Below are 20,592 nucleotides of genomic sequence, written 5' to 3'. Positions count from 1 at the left end.
CGCGGAGCCTCTGCGGTCTACACGGCTCCATGTTATAAAGGCCCACGGGCCCAGTCTGACTCCCCTGTCTATGGGCGTGGTCTTTTTCCTGGGGTTTTGCTTTCGAATGCCCGTGTCTTGTAAGTAAAACTTAAGTGACTGTACATAATTGCTCAGAGACGGTCGTAGCACCCTTTGCTTTCGCTTTTATTGATTCCATACCTGCATGACTGTATACGTGTGGAAATAATAAATGTGCTTGTGTTAATGTTAACCAGTTCGTCGTGTCTTTTCCCCCCATTGAACCGCTATCTCGCTCTCAGAATACTAGTTGGGTTTTGAATACCGATAAATAGAATCGGGTCTGGCGAGGTGTGGAGATAATACCCGCTCGGTTATCCCAGAACGGAACGGACCGCTTAAGCGGTTCGTGTCCAAGCAGGCCTTCGCCGAGGTACGGTCCCTCGGTAGGTTACCCGCGCGGGTACTTAGGTATATCGATATTCGGCGATTGACCCTATTTCGTGCGGGTAGAATACGGACTGGACCGTGGTGGGATTAAAAACTCACCCGTGACTGGTTTCTGGCATTGTTCCAGAAAGTCACGACTGAATTGTCTGTCCAGTGGGCGAGACGGCCGCCATTGGTTAAAGCGGTCATTCGCACGCCGGGCGGGCGTAGATTCAAAACAATATATATATATATATATATATATATATATATATATATATATATATATATATATATATATATATATGTATGTATATATATGTATATATATGTATGTATATGTATGTATGTATGTATATGTATGTATATGTATGTATATGTATGTATGTATATATGTATATATGTATATATGTATATATGTATATATATATATATATATATATATATATATATATATATATATATATATATATACATACATACATACATACATACATACATACATACATACATACATACATACATACATACATACATACATACATACATACATACATACATACATACATACATACATACATACATACATACATACATATTTCTTCTTCTTCTTTTGACTGCTCCCGTTAGGGGTCACCACAGCGGATCATCCGTATGATCTGCATAGTGATTTGGCACATGTTTTACGCCGGATGCCCTTCCTGACGCAACCCTGGTCGCCTCTTACGACACAGGGATATGGTACACCTATTTTAACCGGGGTATACACCGGCCCAGTATACTGGTACTCATTTCGCCGACCTTGGAAGGATGTCAGGCTGAGTCAACCCCCTGGTGTATTAATTCGGTGGCCGAACGGAGCTTGAACTCAGGACCTTTTGGATCCCAAGCCGCTGCCCTAACCACTGCGCCAACACCAGGTATATATATATATATATATATATATATATACATATACATACATACATACATATATATATATATATATATATATATATATATATATATATATATATATATATACATACATATATACACATATATACATACATACACATTTCTTTTGTTATTTAAACCTATCTCTCTCATCCAAAACGTTTATGATTTTATTTCGTACACTTCAACTCGTTAAAATGTGTATTTTGGAGTTACTGCCTTAAATAGCTCCTATAAACCTAATTAATACTGCACGAGTTTTTTGGGGTGGGGGAAGAGGGTGGTTATATACAGTATGTACCCTTCCCATATCTGGATTTTAAACGTTCCGAATGGCCTGAGGAACGGCTACGTTCTAATATGAGAGTATCCTCCTATAAATGCTAAACAATGTTCTTGATTCATGCCTGTTTTCATTGAAATGATTCAATTTGTAAGAGTTATTTAATAAGTGTATGATTCAGTCTTATGTGGGGCACCCTTTGTGTAAATGGCATGACTGATGATGTTGACGAGCAATGCTAGTAGAGGATAAATGAGGCTTCTGAGGCACCCATGCAAATGAATGGGGAAAAGGGGGAAAACTCTCTGAATTAACCCCAGAAAAGCCCTAAACAGGGGACTAATTCCTCCCCCACCCCTCCCCCATACAAATGAATGGGGAAACCTTTCTTACTGAAGGCTCATTAGGTTAAAACAGGAGAATGATTTTCTCCCCCTCCCATACAAGCTCATATTAAATTGAGACTGTCTCAAGGTCCAAAAAACCCCAAATAGGAGAATGATTTTCTCCCCCCCCCCACCCCTGCCCCCCTGACTCTCGGCCCATCAGGTCAAAAGAGGAGACCGATCTCTGCCGCATTGAGCACATGTTAAATTGAGACTTACTGATTTCTGATTGAATTTTTTTTTACATTCTCCAACTTATTTGTAATTAAATTTATATTTTGGTTTTACTCATGTACATTAAAATTATATAAAGAGTCTGATATATTATAAAATACTTTCCACACATTCTGTAAGCTGAGTGCAGCTGAAAACAGAAAGCTTGTGAAATTTTCCAGAATTACTGAGCTGTTTAAAAAAACAGGAAGCTGCCCCATTGTGTTCAAGCACGGGTTATTTTCCAAGATTACGTACTCGTACTACCTCGAAGCTGCTTTAAAAGTCGGCTTTCTCGATTGAAAATCTTGTCTGACGGCTCTTTTATTTTTCTCATCTTGTCCCAATGGTAATTTACTGAAACATGAACTATCTTTCATCTGACGAAGAACAGAACCCATCACAATATTGGTAAGTTTGTGTGTGTATTGTCAAGTACGGCTTTCTCTGAGAATGACAGTGAAGCAATTGATTATTAATTAAATCACTGTACGACCAATAATTATTGTTTGCTTTTCTCTCACCGCTTGGCCCCATCGTTGATCACGGCTGTGGAGAACGAATTATCTGAATTACACGACGAATGGATAAAAATTAACGACTTTCTTGAAGAGATTTCTTCCTTTAGAAATCAACTGAGTGATATTATTTTTGACTGGGAACAAGTTCTCTCATGCCCATTGATACCGAATTCAAGGTGAGAAACAAACGTGTCTGTCTCTGTCTGTCTGTCTGTCTGTCTGTCTGTCTGTCTGTCTGTCTCTGTATCTATCTATCTATCTATCTGTATCTCTGTCTCTGTCCATTTGTCTCTTTCTTTCTGTTTATCTGGCTGTCTCTGTCCATTTGTCTCTTTCTTTCTGTTTATCTGGCTGTCTCTGTCTATCTGCCTCTGTGTCTTTCTCTCTCTGTCTGTCTATCTGTCTGTCTGTCTGTCTGTCTGTCTGTCTGTCTGTCTGTCTGTCTCTCTCTCTCTCTCTGCTTGTCTCTGTCTGTCTATTTATCCCTTTGTCTGTATCTCCTAGTACAGCAGATAAGCACAATAATTGTGCGTTTTATGAGAAAAGCATGAATTTTCTGACATAGTTCGTGAATACCATAAGGTTTATTTTCAGATGTGGAGAGAAGTCATATTTGACCTCTGAGGACCGTGAGAGGTCAAATCCAAGAGGGCCGCCAGTCCACCGGGTCTAATGTTCAAACGTGTTTAATTTTGGAACTAAACAGTGTAAAAAAAACATTTAAGGTGTCATTTCCAAGTAAGTTTGGAATTGCCATTCATTTGGTGATACTTTTGAGATCGCCAGGAGCCCAGGAAATGCATTTCGATCAAGGTCAAAGTGGACACTGGCCTTTGTTCACTGTATGCACCACTCAAAAGGTGGACTATCAGGTTGCATGGCATCAGTATCATCGGATGTGCAGTCTTCATGGTAAGCTTGTTGGAGGAGTGTATAAAGGCTTGCATCTGTGACCTGGTGTGCATGGCGGGTCTTGGTGACATGGCTGGCATGTATGAAGGAATTTGCTGTTCCGGAACTTGCAATGTCAGCCTGTACCAGGGCGTTCGTCCAGCCACTGTCTTCCAGCCAGTCTCCCAGCAACTTCAACGTAGCCATCTCGATGTGTAGACCACCAAACATGATCACAAAATGATTCTCCCCGTGAGTGGCTGGCCAGGCCCACTGGATTTCCTTAGCAAGAGCATCCAGTGGTTGGTCAGCAGCAAGGACAGGAACCTGACCAGGGTTCACGTGCTGAACTGCTTCCTTGACGATGTCCATGGAGTGCCGTATCATTGCCACTGAGTGTGCATTGTCAAGAAACAGAGGCAATAGTGCGTTGATTGCTGCAGGTGGGATGGCAGCTTGGTGTGCGTCAGCGTGGTACGCAGACCACAATATCCTGCCATCCATGGTAAACTTTTCAACAGCTGTCTTGACTTTGCTGAGCCATGCAAACTCATCTTCTGTGGCAGCTGCAGCAGCCAGTAGGTTGGAAGGTCTCGCGCGACCTTGTACAGCCGGCGCACTAAAATCCTTTGTCTTGAGGGCAGCGGGTGGCACAATTATGTAGGCTGATGGCAGAGGTGTCACTGACTTGGTGGAAGAGCCACACTGACTAATCACTAGTACACCACTATCAGTTCCGTCATTTGTGTGTGACGGATGCTGCATAAGCGAGATTCCAGTGCCGTGGAAGGAATCTTTGGCTGTTGCAGAACTTGGATTGTCGTCGATGTTGTCCACAGCCCCTGTTGTGAACAGTCCGTGACGCAAGTTTGGTGGACACACTACATCTTCCACCCTAAAGCGCTGGCAAACACCATTGGCAATGTCTGATGTGAGTCGCAACAGCCTGTCATAGGAAACGCAAAATCCCAGATTGAACAGTGTGTCAACTAGCATTCTACTTCATGTAACTGCATGGATCTTGAGAGACAGATTGAGTGGGGGTGGATTTTCTCGGCTGCGGCTATGACGTTCTGAGCTTGGTGAATCCACGTTCCGTGCATGCTTTATGCTGTTGATGTGGATTTTTTTAACCCACCTTGTTGTGATCGTTGTCCTCCTGAAGGATTCTAACTGGCCGATTGTGGAATCCTATTTGACTTCAGACAGAGTTTAACGTTTGTCCGATTTGATTATAAAATCCTACAAAAAAACCCTATCGACACTGATAAAACTGATGTCCACACAAGTCCTTCCTTGTGAAACAATTTCTTTCCTAATTATACACCATACACTTCTCACCCTTGTACAATGAACTTAAAAATCCCCATTTGTTTGCAATATTATTTGGTTCTATTTCATTTATTCTTACTTTAGTTAACAGTTAGACCAACCCGATTCAATTCACCTCTACATTACATCAGAGTTTTATTCTAACTTGGTACTTGGTCAGTTCCAAGGAGTACAAGCCACTGAGAAACTATACTTCCTCACGTGCTCGTACTGAGAAAATGTGCCTTTCAAAACATTTTATACTTCCATGAGAGAGAGGTTGGGGGATATTCACCCAGACTGTAGACGTGTCCTTTAGACAAAAAGCCACTTCGTACATTTTCTAAGCAAAGGTTCATTTATCAGCTCGGTCACTCTGCTCCAGAACAACACATTTCTTATCATTTAGGGCTATAGTCTTTTGGCCAGAAATGACAGCCAATTCAATTTGCAGCATAAAAGTTACATTTCTGAAACTCCATTTGTTACAATTTAAAATACATTAATATAAATTTTTCCCCCACACTGTTGAACACCATTAATTGGGAGATTGCTAGGGCAGGTTTTGTGGTGGTTGTGTGTACCAGCTGAGTCTGATGCTCGATGTTTGCCCCATCGAGTATCATGTTGACTCGAGCCAAGAGGGCTGGTGGCACAGCCTCCTGCTGGCAATTTGCCTGGAACGACCCATCAAAGGAGAAATGATGACAGGCCATCATGAGGGCTGGTCCAATGTCCTTCTCAAAACTCAGAATTGTGTGTCTTCCCTGTGAATGTGCCCTCAGATCAGGAAGCGCAGTAAGCAGTCGGTTTTTCAGTCTGGTGGTGTGAATCAGTTTTGCTGCAGTCAGACCAAGCTGCTCCAGTCTGACCTTGTACAGCTAAGCGATGTCTGTCAGTCTGAACACAGGAGCACTGCCTTCATCAATGTTCATGTCTTCCAAGTATGCCACTAGCTCAGCAAAGGCTATGCCATGCAGGCAAGAATCATCTCCACCATTGCCTTTGGGTGCAGCCTGCCTGGCTCTGTTGTACAGTGAATGCAGACAGTGGTGATGGTACTTGGCCTCAATGGCCATCATGTCCCCTGCTGCAAGCTTGGCCAAAAGAACAGCGTCCTCAAGTTCAAAGGCACACATCCGCACATTTGTGTTGATGTTGCAGGTTGATGCATTATGTAAATGTACAGAACCAGCAGGCTCATTGCAGAAGAAACAAGTAGGCTCCGTGGACTGTGGATGGCTGTGAGCAGATAGAGTGTGCACAGAAGAGGTACTTCGTTGTCCTGTAGTCAATTCTCCCCGACTTTGCTCATCAAACGCCTTTTTGTTGAATTTTAGCCGGCATTTCTTGTGCCACTCAGCCCCGTGTGCCTTCAGAGTAGATTCTATGCCATTTCCGTCATCCAATCGCTCCAGTTGGAGGTCCATTGGCATGTGCTGAAGGGTGTGGAACCGGAGAAGGTCTTCTGCCAGGGATGCATAGCCACTATCAATGGGCTGTTTCGTTGATCTGAGAGGACACTGCAAAGATTCATGTGTTACTACTTGGCAGAGGACACAAATGTCCTAGTTAATGCTGGGGGTGGCTTGAATTGCTTGGATTTAGAGGGTTTGGTTGGGTCCATCAGGAAGTGATGTTTCGGCATGCTTGCGACGAAATCACCACGGCAGAAGAGAAGATTCTGAAAGACAAAAACACAATGAAAGCACCAACTACCATACCACATTTTACATCTCGGCTATTTTCTTAGATACATGCCAATATCCAGGATTTCTTTATTGGTAAGGGTCAACAAAACATAACTCTACAGATAATGCATCTCTACCCAGCTAGTCTAAGCATGGATATACACAATACATAACTGCGCCACATCCGCCTCAAGCACACCCTCTGAGGGGCTAAATAATGAAATTCGCCACAATGACACCACTCGGTATTCATTTGCAAATTTCAAATGATTGCTTATTTTTTGATAAATTTTTACCTTGACCTTGACCTTGACCTAAATTAATTTCCTTGAATTCTGACATCCTCAAAGGTATCACCAAATGAATGAGCATCCCCAATTTAGTTGGAAATGACACCGTAAATGTTTTTCTGCGCAGTCTGGTTCCAAAATTAAGGACGTTTGAACATTAGATCCAGGTACTAGGGGCCATCTTGTATTTGACCTCTCACTGTCCCCTCAGAGGTCAAATCTGACTTCCCTCCACATCCGAAAATAAACATTATGGTATGACCTAACTATGCTAGAAATTTCATACTTTTCTCATAAAATTCACAGTTTCTTAAAATATGAGAGCTTATCCACTGAACTATCCCTTGAATGTTGACTCATGATTTTTTTTTTTTTTCAGTTTAAAAACCTGTCTGGATGAACCAAGCCCACAAGTTAATCATCTGCAGGAATCTGACATGAAACTCAAGACATCTGAAGCAGACTGCTTGGAAATATTATCTATTTTTACAACTGAATGTTCAATATTTTTAATGTTGATAAATTATATTTGCTTTGCTTTTAATTATTTAATTCTTAATTACAAGAAAAGAATAAAGGAGATGTAAAGGAGGGGTGGGGGGTAGGTGCGCTCCCCCAACGACCCATCACCCCCTCATCCCACCCCCCTCCCTTCCCCGTGTGTGTGTGGGGAAGGGTGGGAGGTGGGATGAGCGGGATGGTGGGTCAAAGGTGGGAGCGCACTGGGGGGGTTAGGGCGGGGCTTGTATGGGCGGGGCTTGTGTGTGGAGCTTGTATGGATGGATGGGTGGATGTGTGGGTGGAGCTTGTGTGGATGGGTGGAGCAATTTTTTTAATTAAATAAACATGCTGTTTGTGGAACTAATGAACTAATCACTAATTATGTGAATATGATGAATGTGGTTTTTGTGGGTGGAACTTGTGTGGGGTGGGGTTTGTGTGGTGTGGGGCTTTTGTGGGTGGGGTTTATGTATGGATGGGAGGGGCTTGGGTGGGTGGAGTTTAAAAAAAAAATTTTTTTTACAATTTATCTTTTATTTGTTATTTGTAATTTGTAATTCCTGTGAATAAAATGAACCTAAAATCTCTTCCCCATTTAAATCATATACCTTATAAGTCCAAGGAACTGTATCTATTGCATCAACGATTTGAAAAAGCTCATTTGTCCACCGCTTTGTATAACCTTTTTCAAAATGAGATTTCCACCGATATAATGTTACTATATCACCAACTTTGAACTTAGGCTTTCTGACATTAATCTCTTTTTCTTTTTCTAATTTTGTAAATGTTTCTGATGGTTTGGTATTTGTTGAGGTGTGAATCGTAACATTGTACTTATCTACAATATCCTGAATAAAATATGACCATTGTTGAGAACCAAGTTGGCTGAATTTTTTTTATATAGTCTCTTTTAAAGTACAATTAAAGCACTCAATAACAACCGCTTTTCCTTCATTAAAGGTACTGTATAATGTAATGTTATTTTTTAGAAAATTCATAAATGTCTTGTTGTAGAATTCTCTACTCTCATCAGTCCACAATTTTTTTAGGTTTTCTCTTACTTTTATTAAATATATGTTGAAAGGCTAACATAAGAATATTACCCATTTTGTTTTTTAAAGGGACAACCCACGCATATCTACTCCTCAAATCAATAACGGTTAAAGCATACTTGTACCCCTTATCATTATTGAGTTCAATCAAATCAGTGGACCAGATATAATCAACTTCCTTGGAATAACCCTTCCCTCTATGAAACTTTGTGAATATTGATTTATGTAATTCATCAGCTAATTGTTGTTCAGTCTTAATGACATCATTAGAGCCTATAAGTTTTTTGAATTTCCAAGCCCAATTTTCAATTTAGCACTGATCATCTTGTTCACGATGAACCTATCAACTTTTTGTCTCAAGGTTGGATTTTGTCTCAGAGACAAATGAAACAACATTTCTTTATCGGCTTCATGCTTTTCTTCCAAAGTTGTGGAATTCCCATAATCAATATCGTGTCTCATGCACACTTCATCAACCCTATTGATGGGTTGACTCCATGGTTTAGGATTGTCTGCTCATCTAATCTTTTATCCAAGTTTGTTCCTGGACCACAGAAAGAATACCCTGGTAGATGTAATTCCCCTGGTATTCCAGAAGTTGTAAATTTACTTCCTGATAAAAACTTTTGTATATCTCCTCCATGTTTGTGTTTGGAGATAAATTTAGTCTTTTTCGGGCCACACACCGAACATGTACCTTTTTGTATGACCCTATTATTTTTACTTTTAAAATATGAGATATTTTTAGTGTTGGTTTTCTTTTTACATTTGAGACAATAACTCATTTATTTATGAAAAAAAAAATTCCTGCAGAGTGCAAAAACCTTTTTAGTTTCCAACATGCACATTTGAATCTTAATTTTTAAAACATAAAGAATCCTCAGAAATATCTTCACTCTCTCCTCCATTTATTTAAGAAAAAAATGGAAACCTTTAAAGTCTATCATACCAACATCATCAATAATATAATCTTTATCTCCATTTTCTCATTTATATCATCTCCTTGAAAACGATGTTAATAGTCATGTCGAAAATATTTCTAATAGACTTGTCAATTCTTTGTTTTCCTCCTTGGTGCGTTGAGATTTATTTATTTTCTGCAATACCCCCAATCTTTTTCTAAGCTCACTGGTTTCCATATTTTTATATTTATTTATTCTCTCTCTTTCCTCCCTCTCCTTCTCCTCCCTCTTTCTCTTCTCTCTTTCCTCCTTCTCCCTCTTCTCTCTTTCCTGCTTCTCTCTCTTCTCCTTTTCCTCCTTTGTCTCAGTTTCTTCAACTCCTTCCTCATCCCTTACTATCCTTGAATCACTTTCACCCCATAGAATATTATACATATATTGATCTGGATTCTGCGATACTCTTGAATCCACAATTATTTTTCTCATAATAGGAAACCAATAAGATTTGTTGATGATTTCCAAAAGAGTTTTACATTTCATCATCTTAAGAAGTTCATTTTTATTAAATATTTTAATCAAATCTCTATTTGTGGGTTTTTTTTTTTTTACATCAGTATAAGGCCAGTTTTTAATTGAAAATTGTCCGTGTCCATGTTCCAATTCATAAGGAATGTAAAATCGAACACCCTTTTCTTGAAGGTATCCTTGAATGTAAAAATTATAATTTTCTTGAAGTCTTCTTGTTGTCATTTATGAATCAGAAATATATGACAGATTAATATGATGACACGTAATACCACCCCATCTTCCTGTTGTTAAATCCGTTTGTATTCTTCGACTTTGTATAATTATCCAATTTCCTTCCTTCTTTGTTTATATAAACTATTGCTTCACCATCATATAATTTCCTCTTCCCGAAATCGTGTATTTGTTGTTTACTAATCGTGTTTCCACATATCTCCTGATTCTTCTTTACGAGACTGATAAAAATCGTGTAGGTCTTCTAGGTTTAATGAAAAAGACCAATTGTATCCTAAGTCAAACACATTATACCTCCATTTCTCTATTCTCATATTAACTATTCTTCCTTCTTTAAAAAATTCAATACGAAGCAGATAATTGAATTTAATAAGAAAAGGTGTATGGTTTGTTGAACCAGGTGTTATGGTTGTAAATTCTACTCCTTTAACAAAATGTGCCATTTTATTTAAGGATATATATTGTGATAAATCACTTGATCTCACAAAGTCATTCGCGTCAGTCGGGCTTGGATAATTTATTAATTTATAAGCATTTTTCATGTGAATATTTTTTGTTATATTATATTTCTGTCGTTCAGCCTGTGTCTTTGTGTAATAAATCGATATCCAGTTATTGGGATACACCAAAGATAGAACCATCTTTACCAACATAAGTCATTTATATTACATTAAAAATAATGTCATTAAAATTTTTATTTTGTTGAGTTGAAATAAAACATATAGACATTGACCACAACACTTGGAATTTAATTCATGGACTTGAAATGTTTGATAAACACCATTCTGTAAGAATTTTATAACTTCAACAGGTGGTGGAAGACCAAAACTATCAAAATAATATTTATCTTGACTATTAAAAATACAAACCCAATGAGAACCATTCCCATTATTATCTTCTAAGTTCATAATAATATTCTTTGTATGTTTAGACACGTTTGTTAATTCATATCTCAGACAAATAACCACATTATGAATTTTTCATTTCTTACAATATTTGACAAGTTCTAAATTTGATGTTGTATTCTTTCCAAATTCTTTAAACCACTCATCAATGCTCATTTATTTATTAGAAAGATAGAATCCAATCCTCCTTTTAGTTAATTTTACACCTGCTTGTGTGATAGAAGAAAGCATATCTCCAACTAACAATCTCGCTTTGTGAGACAGACTTTCAAGTTTTTCAGCAAAATCTACAATTACACCACTTCCACTAATTTGTTTCTCCAACTCTTTGTTATGTCTTTCCAATTATTTTTGAGCCCGGAGTTGAGCCTTCCTTTCGTTGGAAGCTTTCACCGCTGATGAAATACCACCTGTCAATGCTCCAGCCTCAATTAAACCAGCAAATAAAGGAAGTAGAAATCCGAGAATTCCTCCACTCGTCTCTCTTATTGAATATTTCTTCAACATTGCTTTTGATATTTAAGTGAGCCAGTATTGCTCAAGATTTTCACCTGTTCTCTTGTGAGCAAAACATCAATTCTTACTGCTCCTTTTCTCTGAATTGTATTAACGTTAATCGTACAAGGCTTTTGATTTTGAACACAAGATGATCGTTTATGAAGGTTGATTTGATTAACATATACCCCAGTTGGTACTTTGCCACTCATTTATTTAAAAAAAATTATGTGAGACTAATCATAACACCATTATCTGTATTAATCTGCAATTCTGTTTCTTCCAAAAGCAAACAATATGTATCAACTTCTTCACTCTCTCCTCTTTCAATGTATAGGGAAGTATCCACTCGATTCGACTTTATAGTTTCCTTTGGAGCACTCAGGTCAAACGCATAGATTGTATACAAACTTTTAAATGCTGTCATACCCAATATAGGTTCTTTATTTCCATTACTTTCACAGACCTTTTGGTAAGACTTGTATGCTTCAGCAAAATCATTTTTTCCCCAATTAATTTCCAATCTATCTCGTGGATAAAATGTTCCATCGAGAGAAACACGAAGTTGTTTCACCTTAAGGCCCGGTCACACCTTGACGTTTTAGCCAGCGATGGCAACATATTAAAATGTATGTAAAAACGCTGGCTTACGTTGAACTTTTGATGTTTTTTTTTTTAAAGATTCGGACGTATTTATAGTGACTTGGTCTTATTTATAACGCATTGGTAACGGACACAGAACGTTTCGTTGTGTTATAGATAACTTATACCAACGAATGCTGAACCTTTTGTCGGGCTACACAACCGATGCCCAACGATAGTCTAACTTAGGCATAGCGCGTTGCACGCATCGCCGACGATGTCGTGACGTAGCCTATTAAAAGGCTGACGCACAACGATTCGAATCATAACTGCCGTAGAAATGGAAGTGTCAACATCCATTTTTTGTTGACACCTTGGCGATCTTGCCAGCGTATGCCGACCTAAGAAAAATGTGTCTAAAACGTTGGGGCACGTCAAATACGGTATGAGTAAGTTTGGTATACGTGAGTAGAACGCTAAAGTACGCTATCATACGTCGTAGTAAGTAGAGTACGTCAAGAAATTTTAAACATGTTCAAAATTTTACGACGTACTCGGCGTATGACACACGTTCCACATGCGATGGGGATAAGTTTTACACATAACACGATATGTGGACGCTTACACACGTCCACAAAGGCTACTTATAAGCTACTCATAAGTCGAAACACGTCGCGGTAATGTCTTTTTTACGCGAAACTTATTTCTAACTTATGTTTGACGTGCTTTGAACCAATTCTTTACGTAGTCCCAACACACATCGACGTATGTAGACGTATTCCAATGACGTCTTCCGGTCGACAAAAAAAAATTAACGTGTTTCTAGCTTACAACTGCCATATAAAGACGTGTTCCCAGCGGTTTTGGGAATTGGTATATAAAAATGCTGCTCATAAAAGGGGAACCCAACAGTGTTTTCGAGTCCTTTTTGAGTCTATGTCCATGTCAGCAGTATTAGTATTAGTATTAGTAGTAGTTTGTTCATGTTGGCAGTAGTAGGTGAGTGTGAGGGGGAGGGTGTGGGTTATGATGGATCGTCCTTGCGTCCGCGTGTCCACGGGTAGGAGACATCTCTTCACCATTGTTCGAAGTTCTTCGCGGCTAATTTTTTATGGGGCTTTTTCAACAATGAGCTATAGCTTGTTTTTACGATTTAGGTCTATTCATAACGGGTTGGACAAATGCACAATGAACTAATAATGTGCATAGAGCGCTTTGATTACTTATAGATACGATATACAAACGAATAATTATCGTGAAGCCAGCGTTCACAAACTATGCCCAACGATAGCCCAACTTATCCATATCGTGAGGCAGTTTATCTTTGCTGGTGTCGTAGGGTTTGCTATTCATAGGCTGCCACTCAACGATTTAAATGGCTGCATCTCCACTATTGAAAGTAGACGCTTGCGCTCAACAATTGGATTTTTTTTACACTCAACGACTTTTAAACGGTACCACTCAGCTATTTTCATTGTTTACAATGAACGATTTAAATTGCTGTCACTCGCCTTTGTTTTTTGACGCTGGCGCTCGGAAATTTTAATCGTTTCTATTGAACGTGCTAAATCGCTCAAACCCCACTATTGAAAGTGGACGCTTGCGCTCAACAATTGAATTTTTTTACACTCAACGACTTTTAAACGGTACCACTCAGCTATTTTCATTGTTTACAATGAACGATTTAAATTGCTGTCACTCGCCTTTGTTTTTTGACGCTGGGGTTTGGAAATTTGAAGCGTTTCTTCTGAACATGTTAAAACGCTCAAACTCGAGTATTTTAAATAGACGTTGCCGATGGACAATTGGAATCATAGCCAAGCTAGACATCGAAGTGTGAACATCCTCGTCATGCCGAAGAAAAGTTTGAAGAATGCTGCAAATAAGTGTCCTGGCCGTGGCCATGGACGCTGACGCAAGGACGATCCATTATACCGACGTCTTTCAGCCTATGAGTAACTTAAAAGTAACGTCTGTCGATGTGTGGCAACGATCGCGTAACGTGCAAACAACACCTTGATCAGAGGTTAGAAATAAGTTTCGGATACGCGAAACATTACCTCGGCGTGTCTCAACTTATGATTAACTTACAAGTAGCATGTGTTGACGTCTGTCAACGATCGCAAACCGTGCATACAACTTGTGGCCAGCGTAGCGGAACGTGTGCGTCATACGCCGGCATACGTCGTGAAATTTTAAGCATGAAAAAATTTGAGGACAACCAAAAAGTACAACGTTTAAAGCCAACGTACAATGATGTATGGCAGTGTTTTTCAGCATGCTCTCAATGTTATCAAAACTTACCCATAACGTATTCAACGTGTGCAAGCGTTTTAGAAAAAAAAATCAAAAATCGGCATACGTTGGCTAAAACGTCAAGGTGTGACCGGGCCTTTAGCATTATCACTCAATGCATTATTCTCATCAATAGCAGTATCACCATCTGGTTTTAAAAAAATGATCCACAGATATCGTTGCTTTCCTTCCAGAACACCCAAATTCCACGTGTGATTTGTTTTTTGGTTCAGTTTAACGTGTTGACGTCTTCTTTTAAGGTACGATACATTGAGTGGTTTCTTTGAGTTAAGTGTTCTATTCAACATCTCTTCTGTTTTAAGATTAGGAGTATCTTCACTAATATACCAACTCATTTCATCAATTATAAATTTATTCTGATCACCAAAAGCATTACCAACACCAAAAAGTAATCCATTTTCATGATCATTCATTGTTAGAACCTAACAACAATAACAGTCTATTAAGTAATTGTGATGGGTCATTTGGAAGAAAACGAACACCTGAACCAAAGACACTCAAAGCCTGAATAATGTGTTTCTCCTTCTCATTCTTCCTACTTTTCCCAGAAAGACTAACCCTATAATTAAGAGAGTCCAGTAGATCAATATATACGCCATCAGCCTTATTTTCCATATCCAATGGTTGATTAAAATACTTTGATTCATCCCTCACAATTGAACCTTGTCTTCCATCTTTTGTGAGAAGAAACATTAATCTGGGGGTTAATTTAACAGGGGGTTGGGCAGAACTCAAGAACTTTAATTCATCATTAAATATCAATACCTTTTCTTAAACAAGATGAAATATTGCTGGTTGTTCTGTTGGAATGAGTCCTGCTTTGGTTTTTGAATCTGCTGAATATTCATCATTTTGAAGAGCATTCAAAATATAAGTGGGTTGATAAATCTCTTCCAGTTGTTGAAATTATCCTTCATCATCAAACGCTCCTATATGCCCTAATTCTTCGTCCATCATTTGACTGAAATCTTTCAACATTTGAAGTTTTTTTTGGAGTATATTCTAATGTGGGAACTGTGGAAACATCTATAATTTTTTCTTGGGAAGTTTTTAAAAGTGGTTAAAAAAATTTCTCTTGTTTTCTTTCAAATTCTTCTTCACCCGTTGGTTTCTGTCTGCGTTTTTTCTTTGTTTTCCTGTTGTTTTACAACTTTTGAAACCAACTCTTGAAGTTCCTTAAATATTCTTGCTCTTTCTTTCGCATCCATTTATTTATTGGAAAATATCATTTAATGAATTGTAAAGATCAGCAGGGAAATTTTCCTTTTCTTCATCATTAAAGTAGATGTGTTCCAATTAATCCTTTTCTTTAAATATTTCATCAAATTCTTTATTAACATTAATACAAGTTGTAATTTCTTCTTCACTAATACTTGTATCTCTGCTTTTCATACGTTTGCGTTGAGTTTCTTCATCAACATCAAAACCGAATGATAAAATCTTAACCCCACTCGGATGCTTAATAATTTGTGTCTTTCCTTCTGGATTATTTTCTAATATCCCAAGACCACCAGATTTTCGTTTCTTTAACTCACTCTTACAATGTGAATATTTTGTTGTACCAAGAGAAACCTCCTCAAATATATGACCTTCATTCCTCAATCGCATATGTTCCTCCACTGAAATATAGTAATCTTTACCTTCTACTTCTCCAAGTCTTATTGCTCTCATTGTTGTTGATACAATGCATATCATGGGGTGTTTTTTTTTTTTTTTTTTTTTTTGTAAATTTACAATATTCTCATTTGTACTATACAAGAACCTTGATTTCTGAAAGTTTTTTTTCCAGAAGCACATTTACCCACAAGATTTATAATAATAGTTGTCATTTATATATGAAAATATATCCCTTAATATCTCATCTTGTTTCACAACAATATATTTATATTTTTCAGTCGTGTGCTTCATATAATCCCCAAATTCCTTTTTACTGCATAATGTGGAACAATTGTCTCTCCAAAAATTGTTTATATCTGTTGAATTTAACTTGACTAAAATAAAAGTATTAGCATTATTTCTGATGGAACGACGACGAAGTTGAAAGTATGATTGACTAAGATAAATACAATTACAAGAAGAATGTCTCCCTCTTGTGTAGTAGCTGTCCATTACCATTTGGTTTCTCTCATTAACACAATCATCAAAGATAACGAGGTTCTTTTTTGATTTATCAAATTAAAGCGACCAAGCGGTGTTTGATCGTCGGATATGCGCCAAAAAGTTCCATTCAATGAAATTTACATTCTGATTCTCAGTCACCCTCTACTGCTCCTGTTCAGTCAAGGGCTAGGCCTATATCATGTTAAACTTGCCCCATCAGACGACAACCTTCTCGTCACACTGCAGAGGATGCAATTTTCAGTCAGACTCGCATACTCGATGACCATAAACAAATCCCCGGGCCAATCATTTGACAAACTCAGAATATACCTCCCAGCCCCTGTGTTCTCCCTTGGCTAACTATATGTTGCATTTTCACGTTCAAGAGGTTACTCCTATATATCTATCAAAGTGGACAATAATTCCTCACAATGACTATTCAGCAACAGGACACTCACCCAAAATGTCATCTCCAGGGAGGTCCTTTAGAAAACTAAGTACAGGTAACCATAGTGCATCACATCCCTAATGACACCTTCCCCAGCTTCCCATGACATCAACTATTATGCCTCATCCACCTTTTGCCACCCATTCAACTCCGTGCGGAGCACGGGTATATGCTAGTTGATTTTAATACAAAAAGGAGAACAGAAGCAAAAACAGATTTTGAGGACTTTTATAAATTAATGATAATGCTGTATTTGGAAAGATTATGGAAAATGTTAGGAATCGACAAAACATACGGCTTTCTACATCATGAAAACAGGCTTCATATTTAATTAATAGACCAAGTTTTGAACGAGCGGAGGTGTTTTCAGAGAACATTTGTGCTATTCATTTGAAAAAAGAGAGTATTGAAATGGATAAACCTATTTATATAGGAACATCAATTCTTGACTTGTCAAAGTCGTTAATGTATGACTATTACTATAATAATTTAAAATTAAAGTATAAGGATAATGTGTCATTGTTATATATGGATACAGATAGTTTTATATTCAAAATTAAGACAAGTGATGTATATGAGGATATGATTGATATGTATGATGCAAGTAATTATAAGTCTGATAGTATGTTGTTTTCATTAAAGAATAAAAAGGTTATTGGTAAGTTTAAGGATGAGTTGGATGGAAAGGTCATGAGTGAATTTGTGACCAAACTCTTATGCTTTTACGTATATTGATAATAATAACATTGAAAGGTGTGATAAGAAGCGAAAGGGAATAAAGAATAATATAATCAAGGAAATGATAAACTTTAAACATTATTACAACTGTTTAACCTTAAAGAAGGAAGAGTACAGAAAAATGAATACAATAAGAAGTTATAAGCACCAATTATATGCAGAAGTGATAAATAAGAAAGCATTACGAGCTTTTGATGATAAAAGATATATTTTAGAGAATGGAATCAAGAGTATCCCTTTTGGTTATAAATATAAGTGTTAAGGGGTGTCTTTTTACTGATTTATAAATGATAGAACCAAGCAATAACCAAACCAAAGAGTGGAGATGTAATGAACCTTGGTATTTAAATGGGAAACATAATGAATGTGAGAAATATCAAATAAGTCTGATTGAAGAAATAACCAGGGTAAAGGTAAATAAAACAAATAAGCGGATACATTTAATTACAAATAAGTTGGAGGATGTAAAGGACAAAATAAATATCTTTGAATGCACTGAAAACTTTGATGGTTATCAATTGAACAATGGAAAAACAATTTCCTGCAATCTCAAAATGATATGTGGATCAGGAGGTGGTCAAACAAGAGCATTGAGAGAAGTTTATCATTTTTTCTGCTCAACAAAGACATATAAACCAAGAATTAAGTTCTAAAATAATATTTGTGAATATACACGATGGTGATGAATGTAATCGGAAAATTAATTTATTACACAGAGTAGAATATGAACAAATATTCATTGGATCACTCTTTCAGTGGAATGAAAATATAAAAGGAAATCGGTCAGTCTCAATTTAACATGTGCTCAATGGGACAGAGATCAGCCTTCTCTTTTGACCTGATGGGCCGAGAGTCAGAGGGGGAGGGGAGGGGGTGGGAGAGAAAATCACTCCAATTTGGGTTTTATTGGACCTTGAGACGGTCTCAATTTAACATGAGCTTTTATGGGAGGGAGGAGAAAATCACTCTCAATTTAACATTAGTTTGTATGGGGGGGGGGGGGGAAATCGGTCTGAATTTAATATGAGCTTGTATGGGAGGGGGAGAAAATCATTCTCCTGTTTTAACTTAATGAGCCTTGAGTCAGAAAGGTTTCACCATTCATTTGTATGGGGGGGGGGAGGAGGAATGAGTCTCCTGTTTCGGGCTTTTTCCGGGGTGAATTCAGAGTTTTCCCCATTCATTTGCATGGATGCCTCAGAAGCCCCATTTATCCTCTACTAATACTCTATAGTTATCTACTGACATGTAAATCTACATCTGACTGGTTCATACCTCGTTACCCAACACATTGCCATAAATGTTTAAGTTTTGATTTTTCTGCTCTGATTGGTAAGAAAAATTTAGGCAACCCAGACCACTCTTTTGCTTGAATGTTTTACTCTGATTGTCTCCACCAGGCGGTTGGAAATGCAAAAACGACAAGAAATGATAACAGCAGTCGCTTTGGCAAGTACATTGAGATTGGCTTTGATCAGCAACTGCGCATTGTAGGTGCAAACATGCGCACATACCTGCTGGAGAAGTCTCGAGTTGTTTTTCAGGTATGGGACCACCTTAGACTGTAGTTGCATTGCTATTCAGAAATTTTGGGAGCTTGTATTATGGTTTTCTCATGATAAAGCTAAACTATGACTTCATTAACCCTTTTCTTATGGGATAGGGCAAGGCTAATACCTGTTGTAGGGTTTGTTTTTACAATTTGTGCCCCCAATTTTTAGTGGTACTTCAGAGTTTCTTTGCTCCCTCGGAGTACTAAACCACCATTTAGGTTTTTCTCCTTTTTTCTGCCAATGTTCGAGGACTTTCGGAATGAAATTTTGTGTCGATAACAGGAATAAAAAGTATGCGAGGTTGACATGATTTTTGACATTGACCTAATTTTAAAGGTCATGACCCAATTATAGACATTTTAACATTTTTCACCATAACTCAATTAAACTTTGGCCAATCAGAATGAAATTTCCCTCACTAAAATAACTTTGAGCAAGTCGCATTTACACTTATTTTACATCATACCCCTCCGGGTTAAAGGTCAAGGTCAAATGGCAGTTTGAAAAAAAAATTAGTTTTTTTTGTTTGTTTGTTTCGCTCCCATTGCTCAATTTTTCCAATCTCAAAGACCGCTTGGCCTTCCAAGATGTTCTTGCATCATCATAGCGTACCTGCAATGAAGTTGTGCACCTGATATTTGTTTCGTGTCCTTGACCTACATTTTTCAGATTGTGACAATGAACTAAAAACACTTTTTTGATCACAACTTGAATATTTTTCCTCCCATTTTCATGATGAATTTTATGGACAGACTGGAGATGGGGACACATTTTCTTAATTTACACTCCATCACTGAATGTTGAAGGTCACGGTCATATGATTGTCCAACAAAAATACGGCCATCATTGGATCACAGGCCAAGAGTGAGTCGTGGGCATTCGCCAAGGGTAAGCCGGGGAAGGCTTACTCTTGGTGATCGCTTTGTGATTGCGGATATCTAGTTTGTAGTTTAATATTGCTTGTGTTAGCTGCATTTGATGCATATACTTCACATGTGGCACATATGCAACAAAAGGAGTACAAATTATAGCAACTTGTTTGCTGTCATCATCCTGTTCATTTGTTTGTTTGTCACCTCGTCATTATCGCACATCATTCTCCTTACACATCCGCTGTGATATGAATAACTCATGGAATAGATTCCACACTGTGTGCAACCATGTTTCATGGCAAAGGTGCTTTGTGTAGTTGTCGCCTTAAATGGTAGGATCCTTGCCCTAGCGTCCCAGAAGCTGATATGTAAATGCAGTGATATGACTGAGCGCGAGAGTATTACGAAAGGGTTTCAT

General features: G+C 37.9%; 1 protein-coding gene and 1 pseudogene across 6 annotated transcripts in view; one reads left to right on the top strand and one right to left on the bottom strand.

Annotated features, from left to right (window-relative positions):
• The window catches only part of MYO5A (myosin VA), a 184,695-nt gene that overhangs the window by 51,620 nt on the left and 112,483 nt on the right, over positions 1–20,592 (top strand). For all 6 annotated transcript variants that reach the window (XM_085848710.1, XM_085848708.1, XM_085848711.1 and 3 more), the window contains exon 6: positions 19,150–19,293. In XM_085848710.1, the coding sequence (XP_085704836.1) occupies positions 19,150–19,293 (144 nt within the window). The remainder of the gene's footprint in view (positions 1–19,149; positions 19,294–20,592) is intronic.
• Positions 3,606–6,736, bottom strand: LOC147016024 (uncharacterized; annotated as a pseudogene).

The sequence above is a fragment of the Eptatretus burgeri genome, chromosome 12 (genome assembly GCF_056783735.1).
Source record: "Eptatretus burgeri isolate ZD-2024b chromosome 12, Ebu_testis_v1, whole genome shotgun sequence".
In the NCBI taxonomy this organism is placed as follows: Eukaryota; Metazoa; Chordata; class Myxini; order Myxiniformes; family Myxinidae; genus Eptatretus; species Eptatretus burgeri.
This window is presented reverse-complemented; position numbering and strand designations above follow the sequence as displayed.